Consider the following 23399-nt stretch of genomic DNA (forward strand, 5'->3'; position numbering starts at 1 on the left):
CCTCTCTCTGTCTCTCTCACCCTCTCTGTCTCTCTCACCCTCTCTCTGTCTCTCTCACCCTCTCTCTGTCTCTCTCACCCTCTCTCTGTCTCTCTCACCCTCTCTCACCCTTTCTCTGTCTCTCTCACCCTCTCTCACCCTTTCTCTGTCTCTCTCACCCTCTCACCCTCTCTCTGACTCTCACCCTCTCTCTGACTCTCACCCTCTCTGTCTCTCTCACCCTCTCTCTGTCTCTCTCACCCTCTCTCTGTCTCTCTCACCCTCTCTCTGTCTCTCACCCTCTCTCTGTCTCTCTCACCCTCTCTCTGTCTCTCTCACCCTCTCTCTGTCTCTCTCACCCTCTCTCTGTCTCTCTCACCCTCTCACCCTCTCTCTGTCTCTCTCACCCTCTCAATGTCTCTCTAACCCTCTCTCCCGTCTCCCTCTCTCGTCTCCCTCGTCTCTCTCGTCTCTCTCTCTCTCGTGTCTCTCTCTCTCGTGTCTCTCTCTCTCGTGTCTCTCTCTCTCTCGTGTCTCTCTCTCTCTCGTGTCTCTCTCTCTCTCGTGTCTCTCTCTCTCTCGTGTCTCTCTCTCTCTCACCCCTCTCTCTCACCCTCTCTGTCTCTCCGTCTCTGTCTCTCACACCCTGTCTCTTTCTCTCTCTCTCTCACACCCTCTCTCTGTGTCTCTCTCCCACACTCTCTGTCTCTGGATATCTTATTTACCCTGTATATCTTAACTGCCCTATACTACACCGAAATAACCTATACTGCTTTCTTCCAGACCGACTCAAGCTTCACACGGGAAACATCAGAATCCCCCCTAACCCAGAAGACAGGTAGGGAACATATCCTGGATATTGAGGGACTGCGGATCAGGTAAAATCCCAGGCGGGATTGCTGCTTTAAATATTGTGAAGCGGGGGCATCCAGACACTGGTTAAGGGGTGCAGGAAATTAGTCATTCACATCTGGCTTTTTTTTCTAGATCCGACACACACACGTAACAAGGACTAATTGTAGTATAATGTAATACAATAAATAAACTTATGTCAAAAACGAATGTTCTTACTAGGAAATTATTAAATTTATGGGTTTTTTTTAAAGCGGGGCTGGGGGCGGGACTAGGGGAGGGGTTGGGGGCGGGACTAGGGGAGGGGTTGGGGGCGGGACTAGGGGAGGGGTTGGGGGCGGGACTAGGGGAGGGGTTGGGGGCGGAACTAGGTGGCGAGTAGATTTTTTGGTTCGGCGACTAGATTTTTGGGTGATTTGTCAAGCACTGTATGTATATATATATATATACATATATATATATATACATATATATATATATATATATACATATATACATATATATATATATATACATACATATATATATATATATACATATATATATATATATATATATATATACATATATATATATATATACACACACACACACACACACACACACATATACACATATATATTCACATATATATACATATATTCACATTCCCTTAATTTACTAGTGAGTTTAGTGTGGAAAACGGCACTTAGCTGCTTTAAGCAACTACTGTAATGTGAAATGATCAGTCTCATGGAGGCCCCTTCCCGGGCGCCAGCTGAAGAGCCCTGTCCTTCAGTATTATACAGAGCTGCCAATTTGATACCATCAATATAAAAATGTTATTGCATCAAACGAATATATGTCACATGCTGTAAATTCCTACACACCTCATCCACTCTACATAAACCACATAAACATGCCATAGAATTGATGTATGAAATTAATGTAAGTCGTCATTTTTAGCGAAGGTAAAGCGATAAAAAGTGATTTTAGAATAAAGTACAAGCGGGCGAGCGCTGTTACTTTATACTCCTTATATTTGATATGTTGCTTAAATGGGACCCGCTGCCTGCCGGGATTGTCGCTTATTACCAATGAAAGAGAAATGGAAGTGCTGTTTGTTTTGCTGCCCTCTGACTCTATTACCAATGAGCAAAGCTCACTGTGAATTGTAGATAGAAGAGGAGCAGAGAACCGGGCGACCTGTCCCTCCCCCGAGTCTGTGTGCTGACAGCATTAGGAGCTGAGGCAATACCTTTTTAATTAAAGGGTTTTTCACGCTGCCCCTATGGAATCAAATACAGTTTTAATAACCCGCGCTTAGGACGGGGAAAAGTCACAGGATATCTCTGAGCGAGGGAGATCGGAGAAGTTGGAAAAAGAAATACAAATAAAACAGGTACAGTATTGCACAAAATAATTGCTCTTCAGAGCCCTTCCGAGGCGATGGATACAAATCTTATCTCACACATATTAGCATTCATGTTGCCATGACCTGATACCACTTATTACCTCTCCATTATCAAGGTGAAATACCACTAATACGGCACACTCAATTTGCAAGTTTTTTTCGATGTAAAGTATACCATCCTACTTCTTCCTTCCTGATAAAAGTTCCCTCACACCCAGGAAACTCAATGGAAGATGGAGATGGCGTATGTTCATCCCGAATCGTTGCTGTAGAATCAGTGATTAATGTGTGTAATAATGATAGAGAGCACTTCTACGCACATTCACATGGCTCAGAAAGGTCCCCCTGACTTGCCCTACCCTATAATAAACACATCATACAATGCTTCCGCTGCAGCCAGGGATTCTGGGTAATGGCATGCAAATGAGCGCTCACAGTGCACCACTTTGTGTAGTAATAATGTAACCCCTTCTCTGCCAGAGGGGCCAGCAAGGGCTTGCTCAAGATGTGCCCTCTAACATAGGAGTGAACCGAAGAAAAACGTTCTTTTTCTCAGCCACGATGTGGAAATGTGTCAGATGTGGAATAGGGTGCAGCTTCGGTCTCTACATATACATTACTTAAACATGCACATATTTATCTTTGCCCGCCTATAATTAGCAACATACCCCATTAGTCCTACTCTCCCCCACACTACATATGTGCGGATAATTTGCCTGGGAATTGTAAATGTGTTAAAAAAAAAAAGAAAAAAGAAAAGTATATATATATCATTTTGTACTGCATAGCCTAAATGACAGCTGTAAACCGAATCCTGATTGCGATATAAATGCATTGTCAAGAACTCTGCAGCAAAATGATCAGAGCACTGGCACTTTGCCAAGAACGTCAAAGGAAAACAGCACAGGGTTGAAACGTACGAGTGCTGTGCTTTTACCATAAGCCTAAAACACACAGTGCAGGTCAGAGATGGCCCAGCTCCAGCCCTCCAGGGCCACCAACAGGTCAGGTTTTCAGGATATCCATTCTACAGCACAGGTGGCTCAATCAGTCCTTGCTACAGCACAGGTGGCTCAAGACCTGTGCTGAAGCAGGGCTATCCTGAAAACCTGACCAGTTGGTGGCCCTTGAGATCCTGAGTTGGTCAGGTGTAGATATAAGGGAGAAGCCCTTTCTATAAACAGAGTAAGGCCGCGCTTGCACGTTCGGGACTCTTCTATGCTACCTTATTGAAGGTAGCATAGTACTGGCAGCGATGTAGCGTGTCGTTGTCGCTGCTGCAGTTTGGAGAGACAAGTACATTTCTCTTTCCAGGCTGCAGTCGCGTGATGTCAGCGTCACGTGAGCTGGTTCAGCCAATGAGGGCCAACCAGCTCCGTGACGCGTTCGCCACTCCTCCGATCCCCTCCCCAATCTCCTGCTGCCAAGTGCACAGATCGCTGTGGCTGCAGGAGTGCGCTCGACAGCGCGCGCACGCCTGCCTGCACCGTCACCATGAGCGCGACGTAAGTCTGGAGAAAGCGCACTTACTGTACTTACTTTCAAAGCATTACACCGATATCTGTAGAGAACTAGAAATGGTTGTAATTGACAAATATTCATATTTGGTTTCAACTCTTTGCAATCATGAGAAATGAATGGAATAAATCAAATCTGTTGCAACATTTGCTCAGTAACACAACATATATTTGTAATAAACGCAACATATTTCTTACATTCAATTAGTTCGTTTATACCGTGCACCTTTGTTAGAATAAGAATCCCTGACGTCTTATGGCTGTTCCAAGTAACACTTTCTCTACCTAAATTTGAATTATGAATTGTTATTTTTGAGGAAACTGTATGGGGTATAATTATTGTTGTTCATTATATTATTAAGAATTGAATACATTTTAAAAGAAAAAGTTCAAGGTAAATAATGCGCCCGTACCAGCGGTGTGTCGATGTCCCCTGGTGACAGGCTGATTTCATCAGGAGAAGTGACGGATGACCGAGTGGTGCGAGGGGTGCGTGGGGAAGGCAGTGTGTCCCAAGCATTATATCCGCTAGGCGGTGGGGTTGGCATCTGGACACCAGAACGCTGGCAGCAGTTCTCCGGGCTGCACATCCACGCTTCAAGCAACTTCTCCCTGTCCCAGTCTGCAAAACAAAGGCGAATCTCAGTTACAGGAGAATTGATTAAAGGATTACGGTCTACAGCAGGGATGGCCAATCTGTGGGCTGGGGCCCCTTTATTTGGAATGGCTCGTCTGATGGAGCAAAACAAAACAAAAAGGAAAAAAAAAAAATCAAATCAATCAAAATCAATTTACATAATGAAATTAAAATTCAAGTTATTTCCCCGTACTGTATTTGTTTTATGAGCAGAAGTTTTCAGCAGTGAACTGAACTTTGTTAAAAACCAAGTACAGATCTGCATTGACAGACGGTCATGTGGGCGCCGTCTGCTTCTGTTATCCACCTCGGAAATCAATCCTAATACTGAGACACTGTTACCTGAAGTGCAAGTTCACAAATCACATTGACACATTTAAAAAAAAAAAAAAAAAAAATATATATATATATATATATATATATATATATATATATATATATATATATATATATATATAGCTCAACCCCGTTATAGCGCGATCCGCTATAACGTGGTTTGGGCGTGGACCCCGAATTAAAAAAAAAAAAAAAAGTTAAGTTTTTTTTTTGCACACACTCACTGCACACTGCATACACTCACAGCACACACTCACAGCACACTGCATACACTCACAGCACACACTCACAGCACACTGCATTCACTCACAGCACACTGCACTCACTCACAGCACACTGCACACACAGTCAAATACAAACACACTGTCTCTTTAAGGGAGCTTGCTCTCGCAAGACGGAAGCAGAAGCAGGAAGCAGAGACAGGGAGAAGAGCTGCCAGATGCCGGGTAAGTGCTGCGTGCTGTTGCCGCTGCCCCACCGGGTCTGGGAACGCTGGGAGAGTTCTCAGCTTTCCCCCTCCGGTGGACACGGTACAACCAGAAAAAAAAATAAAAAAATTCGACAGCCATTTTTTTTCGCGACCCCGTTTATAACGCGGTGGTCGCAGGTGGCCCCCGAGGACCATGCTATAACGGGGTTAAGCTGTATATATATTTTTTAAATAATAATGTTCGGAAAAATATTTGAATGTTTTTATTAGTGTTGTTTACTTTTGGTGTTATTTAATTTAGCTATTAATATAAACCAGATGTAGGCGGCAGTATGACAGCAGCCCACCCAAAAAGTTTGTGCTCATTTATTGGCCCACCTGAGAGAAGAAAAAAAAAAGAAGGAAGAAGTACTTGGCCACCCTTGGGTTACTGCAACAATATCCTGCGATTCCAGGAAAAAATTGTTCACATACCGAATTACTTACAAAAGGAACAAAAAGGGGAGAGGTCTCTTTTCTACAATGTCTGGGTCAGTCTATGACAATTAGTATCATCCTGTTATTAGCACACCCCAACTTTATTGCAACATTTTAAAAAGGTTATGTACTAGCAGCAAATTGTGACCTCCAAGGCGACAAAACGTTAACATTTAAAATCTCTCCGGAAGTCTGGAGGTTTTCTAGGGCTGCCCCAAGGTCAGTGATTAAGGATGAGTTTTAAATCCACGTGCATTATGGATTTTTTTTTTTTTAAACATAAATAAACACACACACACCAAGGTCACAGTCATCTTCAAGTTCAACACAACAATTATTAACTTAGAAATACTCTGCAATTAAACCTGGGATGCAGTGCCAATAAGCTAGAAGACAGGCTACATCCATCGCATCAGGCAGGAGACAACCAACTCGGTTTCATCAATGACAAAAAAACTACAGAAGAGACTAAAATAAAACTGAAATGTAATATTAAAAAGTCCTCTGGATTTTGCTATTCTCGGTTGCCTATGTCATGTTATCCAATAGCATGTTATCCATATGTTTTGTTATATAGTGTTCAGAGCGGCTGTTTGGGTCGAAAATAATAATCTCCAAGGGACTGATTGTACAGTAATCGGCGCCGAAAACTCCCTTTCAAGTCAATGTGCGTTTTAGGCCCAACATGGTACACACTGTCGCTTCAGCTGAATAAGACCCCATGACTCCATTCTTCCGAGTTCACGTGTATGCCTCATGTATATCACATCCATTTGTGTGTATCTTAATGTATTCATGGTTGGTGTTACACAAAAAAGAAAATCTAATCATATTTATAGCTAAAATCAAAAGTGTTGCTTACTGGGCCACTTTTAGCAATGTGCTGCTATATGTATCCCACTGAAGACACTGTGGTTAGGAGAACAGAAATAGGAAGAAATGTCCAACATTCATTCAGTCCACCTCTCAGGAGAACCCATGCATGAGGCTGCTGTTGAACTAAGTGGTAATGCTCAGCAGGAGTCAATATACTAGAGCATGGGTGGGCAACTCCAGTCCTCAAGGGCCACCGACAGTTCCTATTTTCAGGATATCCCTGCTTCAGCACAGATGGCTCAATCAGAGCCAACTGAGCTGACGCAGGGATATCCTGAAAACCTGACCAGTTGGAGGCCATTGAGGTCTGGAAGTTGGCAACCCCTGTATTAGACGTTGCCAAGTACAGCTTCCCAATAATGCCGAGCACATGACCCTACAGTTGTAATGAATGTAGTGTGAATACAGTACCAAGCAAGGGGGGCGGGGGGGAAATAAAGCAGAGAGTACAAAGCAATCAGTTGCTCTTCACGTCCTGCCCAATTTTACAGCCCACAGCTGCTGTTCCCGGCAACCATGAAAAAGAGAGCGGCATTCACGGCAAGAAAAGAGAACACGGCAACGAGGGAAATAAAATCACCGCCGGCTCCCGGTTAATGTCATTATTTCCGTAACATTATTACTAGACAGTTTATCTCTTGCACAGAGGCAGAACGCATTATTACCGGAGGAAAAACATTCCTAGCAAAAACATCAATCTTTTAATACAGCGTTTCTCCAACGCTCTACACCGGGCGCCAGAATAACCAGGGAGTGAGCAAGAACACATCCCTGCTTCAGCACAGATGGCTCAATCTGATTGCTGTGCTGAAGCAGGGACTGATTGAGCCACCTGCGCTGAAGCAGGGATATCCTGAAAACCTGACCTGTTGGGGGGGGGGGGGGAAAGGGGGAGAATCTTGAGGACTGGAGTTGAGCACCCCTGGCATACAGTAGATGACGTTCCCTGTGGAGAGGGCTGGAAATAACTTTTCTAATAAGAAACTCTTAAAACTATTCAGTGCTAGATGAGCCTAACTTCTGAGATCACTGGGTTACATCATTTGGTTTGCTGAATGTGGACTCTAAAATCCATTCTCTGCATTTTTAAAGATGGAGAAGCCACAATCCAATTACTGCAAATGAGGTCACTATGGTTATTTTAGTGTCACTGGTTCAACTGCTTGGGTCTACAAAAGGTTTGACTACTGTAAACCACCACCCAAGATTTCTTGTACCCAACCATCACTATACACCAATCAAGCTATTCCTTCTGAGACGGAGAAAAGTCTCTCCTGCTGTATTATACTGGGAATAAGAAGGCAGATTGAGTCGAATGTTTATCATTTGCAAGGAGAATGTGGGTTGTGTGGCCGATGCTCAGTTTTTCTATATAAACACTACACACATCACTGCGAAATGCTCCAGGAACTAGATTGTCTCTTGAATCCAGGCGCAAAGGAAAATGTTCCTGTCTTGCCTTAAAATACTTTCTGGACACGCTAGCCGCCTATCTGAAAAAACTCCTCACCCCTATCACACATAGCACTTTAGCTGAGATCTGACTCCAAAAGACTGTTCACGGTCCCAAGTCTCAACAAAGTATCCGGCCGCTCCTCCTTCTCTTACCGTGCACCTCACACCTGGAACAATCTACCCGAGACTCTCACAGCCACCACCAACCTAAGTTCTTTCAAGACTTCAGCCGTCTCACATTTTAATCGTCTGTAACTGTTAATTGTCTGTTAAATACACCCATAATATATATTGACCTCAACTATAAGCGTGAGGAGGGTTAGTGGCCCTGCATTATGAAGCTGGTCACAGTTACAAATCAGATCCACTGATAAATTCTGGAGAGTTTAAAAAAAAAAAAAGACAAACCCCCCCCCCCCAGTATAACGTACCGCAATGATAAATAAAACCCCACTAATGACCATATTCACATGCCCCAGACTGGTCCCTAAACCTGCCTTATCCTGTAATCACACCGCATACAGTGATGCAGCCATAGATTATGGGTAATTTATGTGTAAAATACTTTGCCAGGAAAGTTGCAATGGAGATGAACATCTTATATTCAAGTTTGTCCAACCGGCCTGCAATTTCTAAATGAGCTTCTCAGCATGCAAAATAAATGATCTCGTCGGCCAAGAAATGTCAATAAAACAATCAACGATGAACGAGATTTGACTCGATTTGGCACGCCATTTGACATGTTATGCCATCTGTTAGCAATTCTATGTCTCCATAGACAGATGGCTGCGCGAGTGCCAGCGGCCATCATGAATACTTATTAATAACATTGATCAACATTGACTACTAATCATTACAGAATTTTCGATGACAGGCTAAATAGTACGTATAATAACTGCAATTAATATAATGCCTTACAGTTCCAGAGAGATTTTAAACTGCAGTTCAGAGACAATCATTAAAACATGTTATGGGTAAACTACCCCCACATTTCTCAAGCTATGGTTTGAGTAACAGCTTTAGAAAGTATAATATCAATAGAAACAAGAGATAATAGGCCATATATACTAAGAAGTGCCTCTACATAAGACCCCTTCCGTGCGGGCAAATACCTTACAGACCCATTCAAGTGAATGGGCCATGTAGGGCCAAATTTACAAAGCAGTGTAACTCTAAGACACCTTCTGTACCTTTATTAACTGCTGTTTGTAAATAGAAGTCTTGTAGGCCACTCAGGCCAGTTCTTTATTCCACAGTAACAGGGTACTCTTTGAAAAGTTACCATCATTAACCAATTACAGTGTACGAACCAGGGGAGCAGGAGGAACATGTAGTATTCGAGCACAGCAGAGTTTCAAGCAAAAGAACGAATGGGGTCTGGAGTCCCCAAAAACATTTAGGTTGTCAAGTGCCAACTGTTCATCGGGAATAAGAGAGGAGTATCGGAGAGTGTTGAAGTAAGAATCAGGAGGAACCAGTAGAATTTGGGGGCATAAGAAGCTCATAAGCAAATTATGGAGTCAAACATGTTGTGCAGAAAATAACGTTAACGTGACTGAATTAACGGGCAACAGTAAAGTCATCAAAACAGTTTCAGGTCACGAGGACATCTTGAGACACTCAAAAAAAATAAAACAATCTTTTTAAACCATTAGTCATAATTTTAGTGGGGAAAAAACATAGCTGTTTCCTATTCCCAAGGACAAGGGAGGCAGGATAAGAACATATGTTCATTTTTGGGCAACTTTGAGAAATGGTAAAAAGAAAGCGGGCAACCCGCCCCCCCTGCAAATAAACGATTAGGGAGGAAGATTACAGGAGGATGCAGTCAATGAGACAGGCCTGGGCATTAGAGAAGATGGTCAAGGACGAGATAACAACATTACAGAAAAGATGATGTAGAAGATGATAAAAGGAAAAGTATTAAAGAACAAAAGGGGAATGGTAGAAGATGACAGAAGAGGGGGCAAAGTGGCATTAGAGAAGATGACAGAAGAGGGGGCAAAGTGGCATTAGAGAAGATGACAGAAGAGGGGGCAAAGTGGCATTAGAGAAGATGACAAACAGAGGGAAGTGGTTTGGAAAATAAGAGAGGGGGATTTAGAGAAGATTGCACAGAGGGAGATTGAGGAGGAGAGAAGAAAGCCGTAGACCGTTAGAGCCTAAAAGCAGGGCAAAGGGCAACAGAGAAAAGAAGGCCACTAAAAAGATGAAACAGAAGAGCAGGCGCGGTGGGTTAATGTTACGTGCCTGTCCATTACTTAGGGGGACATTTATTTCATTACGATTTTATTTTTTTTATTAACTGGAACATCAGGTACATCACCCTGCCTACACCAACTTTGTCCACGCACTTTTGCTAGACTGCTTTGCATCTGTAATCGGATGAGGACAGAACACTGCAACCCTTCTTATTACCAAGCAGCAAGGGCTTAAGAGATTTGCCCTTTATTGCGCACAATCGAGCTCCCATAAAAATAAGGTGCCAAGCCCAGTCTACAAAGAGGTCCCATGAAAAAAAAAACCACACACACACACACACACACACACACACACACACACACACACACACACACACACACACACACACACACACACACACACACACACACACACACACACACACACACACACACACACACACATTTCTCATTAAAACTATCGTGTCTGTAATTTTGTTCCCCATAACTAGTGGCTGTTAAAGTTTAACTGTATTTTTCATGGGTGTTAATGTAAAAATGCTGCTCACAAAAAGGAAACATGCTTTTTATGTGCAATGTATTATTGCTCACATAATGTATTCAATTTTAGGGACTAATTGGTTTTCTTTGAACTGAACTTGCAGAAGCAAAATAAATTGATCACAAATAATGCAGAATGCTTTGCTTCCAAATAATTTATTCCTGCATGTAACAGGGCCTTTCGCCTGTATAAAGCCTATCTTTGCTGATGAGTCCAGCAGGGAGCTGGTTCATTTCAGCAGGAGTAAGTTGACCAGTCTACCCCATGCTCACCAATCTTGCGTGGGATCTCTAGCACAAAAGAGTGTGTGCTGCTAGAGAGATCCCAGTGGAAGAGAAACTCTGTTCCAGGCAGACTCTGTCCCTGGAACCCACCAGAGGAAACCCCCACAGACACCACAACAGACCCTGGACTGATGTACTTGTTGGCACGATACGCTCCACCTCTCTTTGGGACTTGTGTCAAAGGTTGGCAAGAGGCCTAGCCCCCAGATAGCGACTGCTGAATGTTAGCGAATCCCCTACATGGGGTTAGGAATGGTTGTTGTTTTCTGTTCTGTGTTTGCCGACATGAAGCCGTTTTCTGTTTAAAGCTCCTGGATAATAAAGCCTACGTTTATTTCCCCCTAAAACCGTCTCCGGTGTTTCACTCTCTGCGCACATCTCCTACAGCGCAGTAGCACACCCAGCAACATGTAAAAAAGTGCCCAGAATAAGCACGCTGTGCTGCACACACTATGTACATATTTACTGCGTTAAACTCAGCGCTGTTTCAATTGTAATCTGTTTTGTGCCACCTTTCCAAATGTACACTTTCCATACCATGAAAGGAGGGCGAGAGACAGCAGACAAGCAAACGAGTATACATGTATACACATACTGCACTATAATATATCATTAGTGTCATATCACACAGAAACTGAGGTGGGAGGAGGTGCAGTCTCACATTGGACTTTTTTTTAATGTGACCTTTGTGAAGTTTTGTTTTGCTTTTTTAACTTCAGACACACTTCGTATTTTGCTTTAGTGTTTTTATATCAACATCATTTCTGTGTGTACTTTATTTTAAATAATCATAGCAGTTAAAACTTTAGAATCGCACACTGTGTGAATGTCGTGCTTGATTTCTCTTCGTCTCATAGTAGAAGTAACAACACTTTGGATTATGACTTTCAAAAGACCTGGAGTAGCACATGTTGGGAATCTTACCTCTAAAAAGTAGAAACAAAGGGCCAGTCACTGGCAGGCAGTCTCAGTCACTGGCAGGCAGTCTCAGTCACTGGAAGGCAGTCTCAGTCACTGGCAGGCAGTCTCAGTCACTGGCAGGCAGTCTCAGTCACTGGCAGGCAGTCTCAGTCACTGGCAGGCAGTCTCAGTCACTGGCAGGCAGTCTCAGTCACTGGCAGGCAGTCTCAGTCACTGGAAGGCAGTCTCAGTCACTGGAAGGCAGTCTCAGTCACTGGAAGGCAGTCTCAGTCACTGGAACGCAGTCTCAGTCACTGGAAGGCAGTCTCAGTCACTGGAAGGCAGTCTCAGTCACTGGAACGCAGTCTCAGTCACTGGCAGGCAGTCTCAGTCACTGGCAGGCAGTCTCAGTCACTGGCAGGCAGTCTCAGTCACTGGCAGGCAGTCTCAGTCACTGGCAGGCAGTCTCAGTCACTGGAAGGCAGTCTCAGTCACTGGAAGGCAGTCTCAGTCACTGGAAGGCAGTCTCAGTCACTGGAACGCAGTCTCAGTCACTTTCATTATTAGCGGCACCATAAGCTTCAAAGGAATTCTGGATTTTTTTAAATTAAAATGTCATGTGTCCCTGAGATATGCTCGAGTTTATATGCATTCCCCTCATTATTAGAGGGGGCAGAAACATCTTGCATCCTTTCTCCACCCGACTAATGCCCCTCTATTGTTTACATTATGCTGCAAGACGCAGTTTAATAAAACTTAATTGAATGATGTTGTGGCGTTTTAATTTGTATCCAATCAGCTCAGCAATGTCAGAGTAGAAAGGGCAATAAGCGACCCTGCTTTCCAAAGCAAGATCTCGCCTTCAGAAGCGTCTCCTATAAATCACTGGCTTCTGTATTACAGCAGGAAACAATTATCCTGCAGTCGCATTCCATTCCTGTGGCATTGTGCCTGTATTGAGAGGGCTCCAGACACAATCCCTGCACTAATGACTTGCACTATTCAGACGTCCAGGCGTTGAGAAGTGACCGATAGTGTTTCTGGGTTGCAGCAACATCACTAAAGGCGAGGTCTAGAGATGGGCCTCCATGAAGCAAGGCTGACTCACCCTCCCGTCTCTGCTGCTGCACACCAGATGCTGGAAGATATCCCTGTACCGTGTACATCAACTTTATTACTCTGTGCAGTACAGTGCTCCATCTCAATAACAATGCGTCCGCTTCCAGCTAATCTGCTCAACCTTAACCTTAAAGCCAAAGATGAACAGTTGGACAATATACCAATATGACAGTGATATTGCGATAATGAAAAACAGGAGGCATAGGAGGAAGCAAAGATGTTTTAGTCATATATATATATATATATATATATATATATATATATATTTCCTGTTAAAACTCTCGCCAGGATTCACGACTCTCCGATCTGGGTTATCGCACCGCAATCCCGGGGTGGTTAGTGAATCACGGCTGGACTGTGGTGCGATATCCCATATGAGAAGTTATTGCTTCTCTCCCTAAATGGGGTCTAAATTAATTTTTGGGGGACATTTAATGTGAACAAACTTTTATTTTAAACAGTTAATGCCGTCTTGCTTCCCACTGAGCTAAATCTCATCACGATCATGTCCTTCATAGCATTATCGTGCGATAAATGTTGGTATTGCCCACGACTACAGATATGTGCCTCACAGCGGCTGCATTCAAACCCCTCAGACTGCTCTAGCCTCGCAGTGTATATACACCTACAACACTAAACCAACAGCAAAGCTAGCAGCTTCAAACGCATTCAATATTCAGTTGTATGTGTGACATTTTTGGCACTTTATTTCTATTTAGATAACAATGATACAATTTGTTTTGCCTGGCTGTCCTAAATGCCCTCCAAACTATACACGGTCACTTTGTATTACCTCTTCTAGAAACCAAACAAGTTACGGTGAGGGGGAAAAGTGGCATCTGCTCCCAACAAATAATGAAACTCTAGCCAATGAGTTTCCATGCTCCTCTGCAGTACACAGCATGATTACATGAAGGCAAAGCCCCCCTTATCCAGGGAGAAGGAGCGGCTCAGTGAGTAAAGACTCTGACTCTGGACACTGAGATTGACGCAGGGGAACCTGGTTCAATTCCCAGTGTCGGCTCCTTGTGACCTTGCGCAAGTCACTTTATCTCCCTCAGGCATCAAAACATGGATTGTAAGCTCATCTGGGCAGGGACTGTGTGTAAAATTCCAGTGTGCTGCGTCCCGCGCGCTATACTGTCATTGTGACGCGATGAGTTCTATTGAAATAAAGCTCAATATGAAATAAAGTTATTATTATAAGAAACAGCAAAAACCGATACTAAATAAACCCCTCGTGATGCACAATCATATAAAATTAGCCAAACGCTTCCATGACAAGTTTCTCTCGCTGTTCGAGGGAATGTCCCTAAAAATCCTTCAGCAGAACGAAGTTCAGAAGAGGCTTCCAACACTGCCTTTTTTTTAAGTTGGCAAGAATTGTGGCTTTATGTGGGCAATAATGTTAAAGTCAGCATGCTGAAATATAAAGCAGTACTGAGCACTGACCTATCATACAGTGTTTATATTTCCAGAAATGGTCAATATTTTTTTTTGGGGGGGGGAGGCAGCGGACCGACGTTCTGGTGACACGCTGCCCCACCCATCGTCAGCTCTGTGTCATTATGCCTATGTCACGTGTACCTTTTATATAGAGAGAGAGAGACACACACACACACACACAGTGTGTGCTATCAGATTCGACTAGCGCTCCCCTCTGTAACCTGCTATCCGATCCCCCCGCTGACCCACATTGACGACACTCTCTTACACACACACACACACACACACACACACACACACACACACACACACACAGTCTCTCAGCTACGACTAGCCCCGCCCCTTCAACTATCCCCACACCGATCCCCCACCCCCGCTCTCCTCACTGACTCACAGACACACACCTCAGCTTTGACTAGCATCCCCCCCCCCCCCACTACTGAGCACCGGTGACTTGACTTGTCAAGCAGGTCAGGCATCACTGCGCACAGCACGGGGGCCACGGAAGAATTTTAGGAATTTTCCATCCTTGGATTAGATGCATATTTTTTTTCTTCTTCTTTTAAATGAAAAAAATTAAATAAAAAACAAACAAGACTGTCAATGTGTGTCAGAGGACTTCACTCCCCAGTGTTTTCTTCAAAAGCTCTGAGCAAGTCCTGCTAGAAAGTGAAGTCGTTTGTTAATGGTGGAGTGTAAACTCCTCGGGGCAGGGACCGCCTTCCTGTAATCTGTTAATCTGTTTGTATTAACACATATATATACTCTTATCATACAATGTTATTGCCCTCCCTGCCACATTGCACTGCGCTGCGGAATATGTCGGCGCCATACAAATATCGTACTAATAATACTATCCTAAGAACCATTCGCTGCAACTCGCAGAAGTTTTCCCTCGAGCTGTTATAGTGCCCCCAAAGTGTGATGGTATTACGGGGGGCAAAGTACATCTCAACCCCCTTATAACGCTGTGCTTGGGGTCCAAAGAATCACATCGCGTAATAAACGGATCGCGTTAGAAATAATGTACAATTCTATGCGTTGTACAATAAAGTATTTAAGATACCAATAATAGTGTTGTAAAGTATTCATAAATAAGAAAATTGAGAGCCGCGCTTGCATCGCGTAATAAGTGGATTCGCGTTATAACGGGGTTGAGCTGTACCACTAGTTTTCATTTTTTTTGTACCCAGATTACTAAGAAAATGTTACGACAAATTCCCCTTTATCTTTAGAGAACCTTTTCCCTTCCAATTTTTATTATTGCCGACGGTTCTAAAATAACATCCTCCAAAGAGCTTTACCACAAATGCAGACTGTGCTTATATCAGGCACAGAATCACTTATATGTGTTAAAACCGCTTCTACCGCTGGCAGAAAATGAGCCACACATTGCATATTACAGCAGCACTAAATGAATCAACGGTGTCCATGTACTATAGCAGTCTGTACAAAGGACCATCATCCTCATCCTCATCCTCATCCTCATCTCTTCACAGCACTCCCTGATGTCATTACATTACTAGGCATTATGTCAAAATCACTTCCTCTGGTGTAATTACCATGTGCCCGGAGCAAAGCCTCTGCAGTGAAAAGCGGGGCCTGCAGCATGTCCGCGGTCTCCACGATCAGCATGTCTTTCAGGCGCCGCAGGTCCTGGGGGCGCAGTCCTTCATATGGCTTCAAATGGAAGAAAGAGGCAACGCATTACATGTACTGGAACCTCCGTGTTGGAGAACGCGGCTGCATTACACACGTCGGAGCGGTCAAGAACCAATAAGACATTTCTGGGCATTTTAAATATGGCGTCCCAGACATTATTTAAACAATTTATCAATGTGATTGGTTTCCATGGAAACATTTAATCCGCCTTAATGTAACATTTTACTTATTTTGTATCCTTTGAAAAAATATGGTTTAATTTTCTGTCCGAATATGCCGAATTCAAACAGATCAGCTAATTATGTTTATCGGTTGACTAATGCCGGCATAATTACTTTGCAAACAAAGTCAATTTACCTTCTGAGGACTGACAGTCTTCACAAAAGAAGTTCGCTAAGGGCTGTAAAAAACTTCCAAAGTTTATCCTTACCATGAATATATTCAAAACATATCTTGGGAGGAGCAATTCATGCAATATCCTACGTGTGTTTTTTAAAATAAAGTGCTGTAGTATTAGATAATACTTACTACATTTTTTTATTCAACTCTTAATGACATTTTTAATAGTTTTAATATACTGAGCATCATGTTATTCCTATAGCTGGCTTTAGCCCACCTCCCCAGCAGTGCAAGATCTTTGCAACACTTTCCTGTTTGGGATAATTTGTTGCTAATATTCCCAGCAGTTGGAGCTGCAAACTAACAATAGATAACGTTACCATAGTAATATAAGGATACATTGTAGCTGCTGAGATACACTGACTGAAGGATTGATTGAAACTGAAAGGCAGCCATTTAGTGCACCCTGGGAAGCAGGATCTTTGCTCATCGATTATGGGAGAACGAATAGATCGACAGCTTAGGTAATTAGTTTTCAATAAAGGTAACCAAAGGCTGTAAACGGTTTATTGGATTGCCTCTTCAAAGCGTCAATCAGCTACATTGAACCTATTAACACATGCCACTGCCCTCAGTTCCCGTTAGGTTCTTGGAGGGACTGCTCCGTTAGCACATTTGATGTCGCTGAAGCAAGCAACACATTGCAAAGAAATGATGGCCATTAACTGCTCTGCTGATATTGAAGATATTTCTTGCAATGCAATACTCTGCTTCATTAACCCATTCACAGCCACATAGGCCAGAAACACATTGCAAAGTAAGCATGCTCATTAACCCCTGTGTTGCCGAATGACTCAACAATGCATTATAAACGCCATCTCACCAGACATATTCAAGACGGGCTTTAAGTTGGATAAAAAGACAGACCAGTGTTTGCACCAAATAAAATGGCATATTTTGCTGCTACATGCTGCGCTCAGATTAGTGGATCGTATCGGACTGTTTATATACATTTGTCAGATTCAGTTTAGTTTTATGTACAAATCCACTGTAAGCAGGTCTTTGTTTTTACAATGCGAGTGAGACACACCAACTGCCATAGGAGTGTAAATGTGCACAATGTTAGCACAAGTTTGCCAACCGGATAAAAAAAGCAAATTTGAAGACATTCGTACAACTGGGGTCACGTGATCTTATATACCTGGTGTCACGTGATCTTATATACCTGGTGTCACGTGATCTTATATACCTGGTGTCACGTGATCTTATATACCTGGTGTCACGTGATCTTATATACACCTGGGTTCAGGTGATCTTAGGTCACATGGCTTTTATATACCTTTTTTGGGTGTCAAAGATCTGGCAAAAGTCTTGACATTTCTCAGTAGTTTGGTGAAAATGGTACATTGTGAACTTGTGCAAAAATGCGGAAAGAAAACCACAAAGCAAAAGTGAAGAAATTCACACATCTCTACACAGGAGAGAGAGCACAGTACTGGCACAGTACCCTGGGGAAGCGCTCAGTATACTGTTTAACCAATTGTTTGCCGGAAAGCCCTGCAATTTGTTGCAAGCTCTTCCAGTGCTGAAAGGGTAAATAAAAAAGGCCATAAAGGAAGATACAGATCAACTACATTCCAGCTTCTTTGTAAAGCAAAAAGCCTTTTAAAGCAGCAGTCCAAGCTGCCGTTTTTGTATTTTATTTCATTTTTTCCCCTTTAATATGTGCATCAATAAAATTCACACAATGATAAGTAATTAGCCAACTTGCCGATCTATCCATTCACCTGTGATCGATCAGCCAAGATTCGGCTCTGGGGTTCACTAAACGGCTGTCAGGGCAGCAGAAGAGAACCAAAGATGCAAAGTTCTGTGTGGAAGATCATGTGACCAGGCAGGCACTAGATACAATAGGTGCTCTGCTAGAGAGAGGGCTGGGCTCAAAAAGGGGTGTGCCAGAGCCTGTTTCAGAAGAGGAAGGGGATGTGACTTTGTAAATGGTTGCTATAGAAACAAAAATGCTTGTTACATTATAATACATTACAAATGTCATTTAGAGTTGTTTTTAAAAAAATGCTACAATTATTTTCTCATAGTACTGATTTATTACAAAAACACACATGTAGGATATTGCTTGCTCTGCAGCTTTAAGGTGGAAATGTTCTGTGCTGAAGACCGTTAAAACATAATCCCTGACACCAGCTCTTTGCAAGCACATTTTTTTCTAGGACACTTCATAAATGATTCATGTTTAGAAAGAGTCTGTTGCTTTGTTTACAGTTTCTATTAAGGCTTCGAAAAGAAGTCATCTTTGAATGTCACATTACATAAGGACAGCGAGGCCCGTACGTTGAACCTCATTTAAAAGGACAGATGTTTGAGCAGTCACACAGCACCAGGCAGCGTGGTAGGAGAGGGCGGCCCCTACACAGACATGTCTGCTGGGAACTTTATCCTCACCGACATCCTCAGCCAGTGCTATACTGTATGCTCCGCGAGAAAGGTAGCGCGTCAAAATACAGTGTGTATGCAATAAACCGGCCCATGTAACTACCACTGGCTCCCGTTTAATATCTTTTCAGGACAAGTCACACAAAAAAAGTAATAGTATGATCTACTAATGAAACTCCCGAGGCGGCACAATTGGTACATCACATCTGTCACAGGGGGAACAAATCTATAGGAAGAAATGGGAATTCTAACAGTAATAGTAACGCCCGTAGTTATTGAACAGTGTTATATTTATAGATGGAGTGTGTTTGTGTGTGTATATATGTATGTTTGTGTGTGTATATATGTATGTATGTGTGTGTGAGTGGGTGTGTGTATATGTATGAGTGGGTGTGTGTATATGTATGAGTGGGTATGTGTGTGTGTATATATGAGTGGGTATGTGTGTGTGTGTATATGAGTGGGTATGTGTGTGTGTGTGTGTGTGTATATGTATGAGTGTGTGTGTATATGTGTATGTGTGTGCGTGTGTGCGTGTGCGTATGTCTTATCAACGCTTTACATTAGTTGTTTAGTGTTTTCCAGCAATATACTTTTTCAATGAATAAATCAGGCCTCCTTTTTCCCACCATGAGACTAGATTTGCTGCCGGGACCCTTTCATAATCCCTTGTAATTGGTGACAGATTCAGGTGTAAGGATGGCATCTGTCCTGACAGGCACTATCTGATCACTGCAGAAGACGAAGCATACAGTACCTCTCGTTTGTCTAATGCAGCGTACTCCGCTTCGATGTCATCTGCCTCGGGGTCCCGGGAGAAGACCATCTGCGATTCCAACTTGAGAGCCAGCTCTTTGTGACGCTGCTTCTCGGCAAAGTCACAGGGGGTGTCCTTATTGTCATTCTCCGCAAATAAGTCACTTCCGTGTCTCACTAAAAGCTGAAAGCAACAAAAAAAATCAACTATTTGCACCTACTACAAATATTCATCAATAACTTAAGTGACAACATATGCTAGTTGTAGGCACACCATTAGAATAATTGTTTTAATTAGCCTGGAATAACCAATGCATTGATTAGCACTGTAGGACAGGGGGGCTCAACTCCAGTCCTGAAGTTCCCCCCAACAGGTCAAGGTTTCAGGATGTCCCTGCTTCAGCACAGGTGGCTAAATCATAGACTGAGCCTCTGACTGAGCTACTTGGGCTTAAGCAGGGATGTCCTGAAAACCTGACCTGTGGGGGGGCTTGAGAACTGGAGTTGAGCCCCCCTGCTGTAGGAGACACCGGCAGAGGTGCGTTCGGCTAAACACACAAGCCTACGTTTATTTGTCTGAAGCTTTCAGAACCAAAAATCACGGTTTTCTTCAACCAAAAGTTCAGCAGTAACTCGTATAGCGCGTCACAGCCAAAGTTCAAAAGGTAGCAGATCAACAGCAATAGAAAGACGTAGCAGCGTAAGAGCAGACAAACACACCACAGGACTCCATGACCGCAGAGTCAGTGTCCGTCTGCAGACCTGGAACAGCCAGCACACGCACTGCAGGTTGCTTCATTTTGAAGGCTCCAGCCAAGGTGGCTGATTAATGCTCCTGTCCCCTGTAGGGAGGAGTGAACTACTAGCTGCACAAATAGTCCCAGGCTTTTGCCAACAGGGTTGACCCTGCTACAAGCACCTACTGTATACAAAGATGTTCCTGACAAAACAGACATTACTTCTAACTATTATTGGCACAGGCCTTCAATGGTCACTTTTTTTTAGATGACTTTAAAAATGACTATTTTACTTCTTACGTCCTTTATTTAGATGCTTTCCAGCAGAATTTTATCCTTTTATGTTGACTATGCATCACTGGTGAAAGAGTGTCAGGTTGTATGTATCTGACCACTTTCAAAATAGCTGCCATTTCCTCCCACCACAATAATATACTTAACCCCTATTTTATTCTATGCTTACAGTATTTTAAGAACGGGAAGACACAGAATAGTGTTAAGTAGGAGCTCGGTGATATTTGTTATTCTGCGTTTCATAGTTCGGTATTTGATCCTTTAAAAAAATAATAATAATAATAATAAAGTAGATAAAGTGTCAGGTTACTACAGCTTTTATATGTATATTTGGTGGAACGGCACCTTTACTTGGAGTACTGAAGGATGAAAGAACTGTTCCTGAATGGGGTGCTGGCTCCGTGTTTAGCTGTACAAGTTGTTTAGTGCAGGAGGCCGGGGTTTGGCTTGAAGAGGAGGTGTGGCTGCTGATACCCTCTGAGACAGGAGTGGCCAACTCCAGTCCTCAAGGGCCACCAACAGGTCAGGTTTTCAGGATATACCCGCTTCAGCACAGGTGGCTCAATCAGTGGCTCAGTTATGACTGCACCGCTTGTGCTGAAGCAGGGGTATCCCTAATACCTGGCCTGTTGGTGGCCCTTGAGGACTATAAAAGCCCACATTATATTATGAATGCACATGTTTCGCCTTGTTCTACATGCCAGATATAGCACCTAATAGCAGGTTGTTTTCTTATAAAGAAATGGCAATTTGAGCCTGCTCCCATCAGGGCCATGTAACATTGTGCCCGTGAAGCTGAGCGCAATGTTTTACGGCTCAAAACACTTCACCTAAAAATACAGCTCGGAAAAAAGAGAACAACCCCGTATGATCTTACTGTAACCTCGATTTATACCAGAGAGAAAATAACCAGCAAAGAACCAGCAGGGAAGTTAAAACATGTATTGTTTGTATTCATTTGCAGGTTTTGTTTCTGATTTGCATTGATTACTGTAGTTTCTCCACAAGAAAACCAACAACAGTGCCAGGTTTTAAATGGGGAAAAGGAGCTTAAACCTCCATATTTTTATGAAAATACTTTATTGAGGAGATCTTTACACAGTATTGTAAGTGGGAAGCTATCCACAGAGCAATCCTCTCTGTCCCATACACATCTCTCCTTCCTTTGACTCTTTTTCTCCAGTCACAGAGGCAGAATTGTCTCAGTTGCTCTTCTTCTCAACCCCCACCCCATTCCCTCCCATCTTCTTAAATCTGTCGCTTCTACCCATGCCCCCATTCTCACTCACATCCAGGGCCGCCAACAGGGGGGGACAAAGGGTACTGGCGTCCCGGGCCCCGTGAGTCAGGGGGGCCCGGCCACCCGGGCCCCCTGCTCGGCCGGGCGCCAGTTAATTACATTAAAAAAAAAAAAACAAGCCGGCGATTCTCGTGGTCCCCGCGCATGCGCAGGGCAAGCAGGGTGTCCTGCCTGCTGCCTGTGGGCCCGCTCCCCGTTCCCCCGCTCCCCACATGGGAAGGAGGGGGAAGCGCCAAGACAGGCCCCGTGCACGCAACCCAGCCCTCCCCCCCGCTCCCCAAGTGGGACGGAGGGGAAAGCGCCAAGACAGGCCCCACGTGCGCAACCCAGCCCTCCCCCCCTGCTCCCCACGTGGGACGGAGGGGAAAGTGCCAAGACAGGCCCCGCGCGCGCAACCCAGCCCCCCCGCTGCCCACGTTGGACGGAGGGGGAATCGCCGCGCACGCGCACAACCCCCGCACACGCAAACCAGCCCCCCCCCAACTTGATACGGAGGGGGAAGGGTCAACTCAGCTTCCCCCTCGCGCGCCTCCTGCCCTAGCCCGCCTCGAACACCCCCCCCCTCCCAGCCGCCCACCTCCCGCGCCCCCCTACCGCCCCTGGCAGCTGCCGGTGATATCGGGGGCAATAGGAGGAAGCGTCTGGCGGCAAGGAAGCAGCACCCACCGGTCAAGGTAAGTCACCCACCCACCCAGTCACTGTCACCCACCTACCCAGTCACTGTCACCCACCCACTCAGTCACTGTCACCCACCCACTCAGTCACCGTCACCCACCCCAGTCACCGTCACCCACCCAGTCATCGTCGTCACCCACCCAGTCACCGTCACCCACCCAGTCACCGTCACCCACCCACCCAGTGACCGTCACCCACCCAGTCACCCAGTCACCCACCCACTCGCTCACTCACCCACCCAGTCACTCGCTCACTCACCTACCCAGTCACTCGCTCACTCACCCACCCAGTCACTCGCTCACTCACCCACCGAGTCACTCACTCACCCACCCAGTCACTCGCTCACCCACCCAGTCACTCGCTCAAGGTCACTCGCTCACCCACCCACCCAGTCACTCACCCACCCACCCAGTCACTCACCCACCCACCCACCCAGTCACTCACCCACCGTCATTCACTGTCTCCCACCCACCGTCATTCACTGTCACCCACCCGTCGTCATTCACCCAACCGTCATTCACCCAACTATCATTCAAACCGTCCCACCCACACACCAACCAACTGTCATTCAACCCACTGTCATTCACCCACCCACCCATCGTCATTCATTCACCCACCCATCGTCATTCACCCACCCACCGTCATTCACCCACCCACTGTCATTCAACCCATCCACCCACCCACCGTCATTCACCCACCCATCGTCACTCACCGTCATTCAACCGTCCAACCCACCCACCGT

General features: G+C 44.4%; 1 protein-coding gene across 1 annotated transcript in view; it reads right to left on the reverse strand.

Moving 5' to 3' along the window:
* ANKIB1 (ankyrin repeat and IBR domain containing 1) overlaps window positions 1–23399 on the reverse strand; it is a 147605-nt gene that overhangs the window by 65993 nt on the left and 58213 nt on the right. Inside the window, exons 4-6 of the mRNA XM_075588640.1 lie at window positions 19653–19835; window positions 16006–16123; window positions 4155–4363 (exon numbers count right to left, since the gene is read on the reverse strand). Of these exons, the coding sequence (XP_075444755.1) occupies window positions 4155–4363; window positions 16006–16123; window positions 19653–19835 (510 nt within the window). The remainder of the gene's footprint in view (window positions 1–4154; window positions 4364–16005; window positions 16124–19652; window positions 19836–23399) is intronic.

This window comes from Ascaphus truei, chromosome 2 (assembly GCF_040206685.1).
Source record: "Ascaphus truei isolate aAscTru1 chromosome 2, aAscTru1.hap1, whole genome shotgun sequence".
In the NCBI taxonomy this organism is placed as follows: domain Eukaryota; kingdom Metazoa; phylum Chordata; class Amphibia; order Anura; family Ascaphidae; genus Ascaphus; species Ascaphus truei.